The following is an 8068-nucleotide window of genomic DNA, read 5'->3' as shown; positions in this document are numbered from 1 at the left end:
TTTTTTTTTTCAGTTCTTTGTGCAAACACACACACACACACACACACACACACACACACACACACACACACACACACACACACACACACCAAATCATATACTTTTGTAAAAGAGCGCTGAATCAAGATGATCTAACATTTAATTATAAATTTAACACTACTGTAAGAATATGTCCTGTTCAGTCAGCTGTGACCTTTTATCACAAGTTCCTAAATAAAACCAGATGAATCATTTTGTGTTGAACTGTCCCTGAAAACTGAGATGGTGGAAACTTTGTGTAAAAACTAGATGACAATTTATTTTTGGTTGATAAGAAAATTAGCAGTCCACAAGTACAGAGACAAGAAAACCACCTTAATGAAGATCAGAATCAAAATACTTTTATAATCCCAAAGGAAATTATGTAGATGTGACAGAAGCTTCTTTTTTTTTTTTTTTAATTTTTACAAGTAAATTAGGAATCAAAGTGCTAGTTTATCATTTTGGCTGTAGAAATTCCACATTTAGATGAACTTGCATGATTTAGAGGTCATACTATGCCTCAGCGCTGAGGAATGGCTTGCGATTTCCAACATCTGTCAAACATGCTGGAGGCGCTGTTATAGTATGGGCGCATCGATGGTGTGACTGCTGACAGAAGCAGCAGGACGACTTCTGAAGTGTGCATGACTTCTGCTCAAATTCAGCCAAACGCTGCAAAACTGGTGCTTCATAAACAACCTACAAGCTTCTTAAGGGGGACAAACTGTAAGCTTATAAATGGGTTAGTCACAATTATTTAACTAAGCCGGATTTTTACTTGGTAATGGGCCTGCAGGGAGGAAATAAAGCATTTCATAACATCCAGCCAGGCTTCATGCAGTCGCCAACTGCAAACGAGGTTCATCGGAGCAGATTTTATAATTATCTTAGTTTAGCTGATTGTCTTTGAGCCCATGGAAACTGATGGGCTGTTCACATTCATTTGTCTACTCACACATTTTAAGAGTGCATGATCAAAATGACTTCTGCGTCTTTCTTTTTTTTTTTTGTACAATGGTTCAAAATTAGAGAGAAAACCATGATTTCACACACCAGTTACACAAAATTCTGACGGCATTGCAAAATCAACAACTCTTCTGATCTTGTCACACGTTAATGGCCAGTGTGAGTTACGGGTTGAAGCCAGCATGTATCCTGTAGTGTCTGCAGCATTTGAGTTGAAGGAAACTGAACATTTATGGCTCTTATAGATGTTTCACCTCCTAACTGAAAGGCTTTTTCAGTTCTAAAGGCTAATGAGGAGTCTCGGGTATTCAGTATGTCTTCAGTGTGGTTTTTACCGTGGAGGCAGTCTTTAACTCACCCTGTAATCACGCGTCACTGCTACATGAGTCAAGATGTAAATTCTTTGAACTGCCTTCAATTGAAGCGGTTAAAACTACCGTGATGTGGATGATTGAGGACCTGCACAACTAGAAGTATGTTTTCAGCGCCTGACAAAAACACTGCAACAACCAGCACAGGCTTTTATCGCCTGACATATTTTCTATGCTCTCTGCTCCATAAAAGCATTCATTTGAATGACAGAAAAGTAAACCTGTTTGATTTAGCAGTGTTTAAACAAGCTCAACAGCAGCCAGAAAAGCAACATTTGAAACCCTATTTCTCCACTCCTGTTTAAAGTGGGGGGTTTTTCACCTCACTCACTGTTATCACTGTCAGGAGGAATTTCCCCCGACATGCCCATCCTGCTCCTTCCAATATTTTCTGTCAAAATGTTTTTAAAGCCGCCTATACTGTGCAAATAAATGTGATAATAAGCGGCAGCATGAGACACGATAGCAAACACACTCACAAACATTATTGGACTGCTTTTTAAGGTTTTTGACCATTCTGGTTTGCTGCAACCATACAAAAAACTTATCTGGACAAAGGACTGAAGGTCATTTAACACCGAGAATGCTGCAAAAAAGCAACATAAAATTCAGAAATTTCTTTATCCAAACTTGCTGGGTAATTTATATACACCGAACGTGTTGTGTTTTTCAAAAAACACACTGTGAGCAAAATGAAGTAGATGTCAAACTGAGAGGAGCTGAGATTCAAACTGAGACTCTTCTTCATCAAATTGTCACAAGAAGGAAGCAGCAGGGAGAACTTGATGGTTTGATCCAGGAGTTTCGTGCATATTTCAGGATGTCAGTGGGGCAGTTCGAGCTTTTGTTGGCAGAGTTGGGATTGGTGGAGGTAGAGGAATCTTTTCAGAGAGCCGACTGACCCGGAGCAGCGTCCAGCTGTGCATCTGACGTAAAATAGTATTACGTTACTATTAAGTATATCATTGCGTATTCGGTACTGTGCTATGAGCATGCTTTTTGCCAAAAGCAGTGATCTGATTGAAAAATTGGAAATATTGAGCTTGGTTTGAAAAAATAAATGTTCCAAACAAATTCCTCCAGAGAAATTACACGGTCTGTCTCCTTAACTGTTTATTTTAAAATCCATTAAGGTGGTGTAACAGGCAAAAATTACATAAACATTGTTCCTCTCCAAATAAATTGTGGATATTCTAAAAAAATATATATATATAGCTTTTACAGTTAAACTGACACAATCCTTGTTAGTGGAAAATTATAAGACGACTACACATTTTACAAAAACAGTGACCAGAGCATGGCTGAACATGTGGGCGTGGTTTCTCCCTGATAACCCTTACTTTAAAGCCCTTTTAATTAAATAAATAATGTGTGTCTGCTTCACTGTGTGGACCTTGTGTGGAGCATCACCGCCTTTCCAGCCAGACCGGCCTCCACCCCTCCTTTGGGAACCACATACTTGGTGCCATCACTGGCTCTCTGAGGGTCCATCATCCTCAGCTGCTCATTGCTCTGAGCTACAGTGTCCAAACTCCACAGCTGGTAGCGCAAGCTTTTACCTTGCTTAGCGAGGATGTAAACATCTCTGAGTGCCGTGCTGCCGGCGGGACAAGATGAGCTGCTGTCGGCGGCGAGGTAGAGCCACGGCAGAGAGGGATCAGGCTGAGCATGCTCTTTACTCACACTCCCCTGGTCCACACCAAGGAGAACGCCTGGAATGAATAAACTCTGTTACTGTGTGGTCTGATTAGTCAAACTAGGCTCACTTTAAGGGAAATCCTACATAATAAACCCTGCCTTAGGTTGGGTTAGCTATTCATTCTTACCTGAAGCAACTGCCCAGTGCGCTCTGTGGCCACTACGCTGGCACGGCTCGTGGTTGTAATCCTCGTCATAGCTGTAAAAACTGTCAAGGAGTTTTGCTTTTCTCTTTAACCACAAATCCAAATCTACTGCTTTTCCTTCACAGCAACCCTTTCCCCATGGTTTGGTCCAGGATACGGGATGAGAACAGGCTGTCTCCCCCACAGGTGTGAGATGATGGCTGCAGCATTATTACCACTCAGACCCCCCGAAAGGAGCTTGGCCTTGCAGCCACACACCTCTTCTGCCAGCAGGGCCATATTGTCAGCTGACAAAATAAAAAGCTTAATGAGAACATAAAGAAATCAAAATTCACCAGCTTGAAACTGAATGTTTACTTGCTTGTGAAACATTAAATTAAATATCGGCTGCAAAATGTGTCATAAAGTTCCAAATGTTTAATCACAGCCTCCACCTGTTTCTTTTGTGTTTTTTTTTGCTCCCAAATACAAACAGACCTGAAGAGTTCACACATTTTTATTTTATACCCGAGAACATTTCACCCTGAGCCGTGTATCCCCTGCTCAGAGCTGTCTGAACCACCGTCTCCATGTCGACACTCAGCCGCGGCTGCCGTAGGTGAGCAGCCATCCACAAAGCCACCAGACCACACCTACAAGGTTACCAGAAATAACACACTGAACAAATATGTCACCCACTCACGTAAAAGAATTCAGGTAAACCAAATAACTAAAAACAATAAAATACTACAGAAGTTTAAAATTGTTGTGGAAACTGGCGTGCTATGCAACATTCTTCTTAGCCAAAAATAGATTGAGTTGTTGAGTGACAGGTATTACAGTGACACTTCACTTTAGTGACTTACTGTGGACCATCTTGAATGAGTGATGGCACGTAGGTGTTCGCCAGAATCCACTGCAGGTCCTTCCTGAAACTGAAGAACAAACAAATGGCACTGCATAACATGAAGGCATGGAGTTTGTTAACCGTTTATCTGATGCCCTTACACAAATGCAGAAATTTGTACAAAAGAAAATGTTTTTTTCTCAGCCATGAATCAATTCTAAGCATCAGTTCCATATGTTGTGTCACATTATCTGCATCAAAACTGTAGCAGTTTACAGCATGTGAGTGTTTCCTATCCCCAACTGTTAATCCCTAATCTAATCCCTGCTTTCTGATTCTTTTATAGTCACGTGTTAATCAACTGGCTGATAACTGTATTAGCTGCTAAGGTTTCAGGATACTTTGAGGAGTCAAATGCCAGCATTATAAAAAGCTTCTTTCACAGGACTATCATGTACAGTACTGTGCAAACGTCTTGAGCCACCCTTCATTTCATCCCGTTTTGCTATAAAATTTGAAATAGGTTGTCTTTAGATGATGGCTGCTTTTCATTCAATTCAATGGAATTCAGTTTTATTTATACAACACCAAATCACAACAACCGTCGCCTCAAGGTGCTTTATATTGTAAGGTAGACCCTACAATAATACATACAGAGTAAAACCCAACAACCATACGACCCCCTATGAGCAGGCACTTTGGCAACAGTGGGAAGGAAAAACTCCCTTTTTAACAGGAAGAAGCCTCGAGCAGAACCAGGCTCAGGAAAGAGCCGCCATCTGCCGTGACCGGTTGGGGTGAGGGGGGAGGGGAGGAAGACGGGACAAAAGACATGCCATGGAAGAGAGCCAGAGATAATTAATAAGTAATGATTCAACGCAGAGAGGTCTATTAACACATAGTGAGTGAGAAAGGTGACTAAAGAAGCACTCAGTGCATCATGGGAATCCCCCAGCAGCCTACACCTATTGCAGCACATAGTTAGTGCTGGATCAGGGTCACCTTTATTCCACTGACACTGTGTTTGGAATCATTGTCATGCTGAAAATGAATTTGTTGCCAGTTAGATGCTTTCCAGATGGTACAGATGGTGGATCAAAATGTGATGGTATTTTTCTGCATTTATAATTCCATCTCGTGTAATTTGGCATACCTCAGCCTTTTCTCCCTGTTTTCCTTCCTTAAGAACAGCTTCTTGAAAGCCACCCTTTCAGTGAGACCATTTCCGATGAGGCTTCAGTGAACAGTAGATGGATAAACTGAAAGGCCAGAGCCATCTGATTCTGGTTCCAGTCTTTACTGGATTTCTTCTTATTTTACAAGGACATTGCTTTCAGATATTTTTCATCTGCTAAAGTTTTTTAGGCCTTTCACTTCTTTTGTCTTCTATTTTGCAATTTTCTCATATATTTAAGAACACACTACACACCAAGCAAAAATACCATTTTGTGTCTGACAAATTGTATTATCTGACACTTTTTCATAGATTCAAATAAAGAAATGGGAACAAATTATGTTTTTATAGAACAGGCTGCTAGTAACAAAGTGCCCAAAGATACAATTTAAAATAAGTACTTTTCCAAGTTGTCTGTAATGTGACTCACACTGACAACGGTTTGAGTTAGGTTCCCTTTTTTATGCTATGATTCATAGGTCAATATTAAGTTGCACAAAAAAGATTATTCCTCTGAATAAACGTCAAATGGGAGGACTGGACTGAGAATGAGTGGAAAAAGCAGCCAATGTCCAAAGAAAAACTTTTTAAAGACCTTCAGAAAGTCTGAAGAACTATTGTTAAAGACCAATTTAAAAAAATGACAAGAAGGTCTCACTCTTGGCTCAGGACTTTTGCCCCAATCTTGACATTCAGTTTTATTGACTCCATGTCAGAGATATATTCAGGCAACTCTCTGTTCTTGGGGTTAAGCTACAATACAATAATATCACAATATAATAGGATAATGCAACTTTGTAGCAAAGTTGTAGTAGTACTCAATACAAAACAACATAACCATCAGAGAAACACACTCTTTGTATACAGTCCATTGTGGTGTCTGTGCGTGTACTATTTTCAAACGTTTTAATTAAATAACAAATCTCTCACTTTACTACTGTCTTTCATCCTTCCTGTGAGATTCATTTTCATCACTGCAAGCTAGTTAAGGTCTCTCTTTACTTTAATTCATAATTACAGCCATTTAGGTATATTACAGTTATTTGTTATATTTTGTAACTTTGTAGCATTATTTCATTTAGTTTAGCTATATAGTTACTGTTCTTAACGTCTTGGAGCAGCTGTGATCACATAATTACCTGTGTGATTAATAAAGTATCCTGATTCTGATTGTGGGACACTTATCGACTCATAAGTTCATCCGTTCAGATATCTGACCAGGATGCCTCCAGGACAATACAGGAGAGGTATTTTGGGCCGGCCCAGGACACACTGAAGAGATTATATCTCTGAGATTTTCCCGAGCAAACCCACTGTCCCCTCAGGAGAGATGGAGGAAGATGAGAAGGAGGTCTGCTGCCCCCACCACCCACATAAGTGGCAGAAAATAGATGCATATATTGCTCTGTCAATACTTTATCTCACTGCTCACTGGTTCTGGATTATATAACTGTACATTCTGAGATGTGTCCTGGTCCGTGGGTTTTGTTATGTTTTAGGTTTTCTGGACTTTAGATTTCTTTTCACTGTTATTCCTTAAGATTTTTATTTTTAAGCTTTTTACTTTAATTCTGGTTTATATTGGTTATTAATAGGTAACTCTTTGTTTAGCCTAGCCTCCCCACGTGTCTTCTTGTATCTTGTAGTTAAGTTGTTGTCTCTGTGTTAGGTGTCCCTCTGTTACATTACTCACTTGGTGAATCCTTGCCTCTTATGTTTGGTTTTTAGTTCCTGTGTCTTTGATTAGTTTAACCACGTGGTTGTGTTGTTTGTCCCTAAAAACATCATCATGCTGCACATGGATTTTTAATCAATAACCTGTATGGCTGTGTTGGCAGATGAAACATTTGAACTGCACAATGGATCCGCTTGATCAACTTGAGCATGACTGTGTGTGACAAATGCCTGCCAAGCATGTGAGCACTTAAAAATGTGCAGATTTATGTGCAGATTTATCAATTTTCCACACAAAGCGAAAACATCCATGATAAAACCTGACCTGGTCTCCCTCTGACTGATCAGCAAGCAAGCCTCTGTGTGATCTCCCTCTACAGCACTTCTACTGCTGGCTATAGTCTGATACAGCTTCTTCTTTGGTGCTGACGTTTGAGGTGGTGTACATGGAGCAGGTGGAGCAGGTGGAGGAGGTGGAGGCGGTGGAGGTGGCAGGGAGCATTCCATTGACATCTTCTCCTATCCTGAGGAATTCTGGACTAAGAAAGTAGAAATTAGTTAGAAAACGGGGGCAAGCTACAGCAAGCCAGTATAAACTGTAATTATAGAACCTGCAACTACCTGCCCAACTTCGACTTCTTCTTATAATAAGCTAATAACTAAACCTGTCAACATACAGGACCAAATGACGAACGTTATTCGATGTTGGAGACTATTTTAGTGCAAACTGGTGTGCAGAAATCATATACAAGTACTTCGTTTATGGTCTTTTGCACACTTACCCCACACCCACTTATCTAACTAGCAAAGCCAGCTAACAACACCCGGCTTGTCCCCATATTTGGCAGTACTACTCTCGCGCTGCGTCTTCTTCTTCTTCTTCTTTGTGTAGTCACTCCTCAGGAACATAGAAACATACCGCCCTCCAGTGCATCTAAATTATCTCAATACCAACTGCAAAAATAATACATATGACTCTAACTGCTAGTTAAATATGAAGCTAAAGATAAATTATAAGAATTTTAAAAAAGCGCTAAGCTAACCCGGACTAAAATATGTGCCACACTATAATCTGAACTCTGAGAAGAATTGTATCAGAATGTCTGCCCCTATGTTATATTTTTAGCCAAAACTGTGACACAAAATATTATGTTGCCACAATGATTGGAAACAGCTACAACAGGAAAAAAAA

The 8068-nt window shown here is 40.1% G+C and overlaps 1 protein-coding gene across 4 annotated transcripts; it reads right to left on the bottom strand.

Annotated features, from left to right (window-relative positions):
- Positions 1-22: 22 nt before the first annotated feature.
- Positions 23-8045, bottom strand: cunh19orf54 (chromosome unknown C19orf54 homolog). 4 transcript variants are annotated; one of them, XM_040009350.1, is made up of 8 exons: positions 7659-8045; positions 7498-7541; positions 7202-7415; positions 4048-4116; positions 3710-3834; positions 3360-3489; positions 3185-3255; positions 23-3070 (listed from the first exon to the last, which is right to left on the bottom strand). In XM_040009350.1, exons 3-8 carry the CDS (start codon positions 7387-7389, stop codon positions 2739-2741), a joined length of 915 nt encoding a protein of 304 aa, XP_039865284.1. In that variant the 5' UTR covers positions 7390-7415; positions 7498-7541; positions 7659-8045; the 3' UTR covers positions 23-2738. The 4 variants fall into 4 exon arrangements, with proteins under 4 accessions (XP_039865284.1, XP_039865286.1, XP_039865285.1 ...); XM_040009352.1 differs by having other exon boundaries at positions 7202-7410; XM_040009351.1 differs by lacking the exon at positions 7498-7541.
- Between the last annotated feature and the right edge of the window lie 23 nt (positions 8046-8068).

This window comes from Simochromis diagramma, unplaced genomic scaffold (genome assembly GCF_900408965.1).
Source record: "Simochromis diagramma unplaced genomic scaffold, fSimDia1.1 OVJJ01000344.1, whole genome shotgun sequence".
NCBI classification, from domain to species: domain Eukaryota; kingdom Metazoa; phylum Chordata; class Actinopteri; order Cichliformes; family Cichlidae; genus Simochromis; species Simochromis diagramma.
Note: the sequence above shows the minus strand (reverse complement) of the source record. Positions and strands in the feature narration are given on the sequence as shown.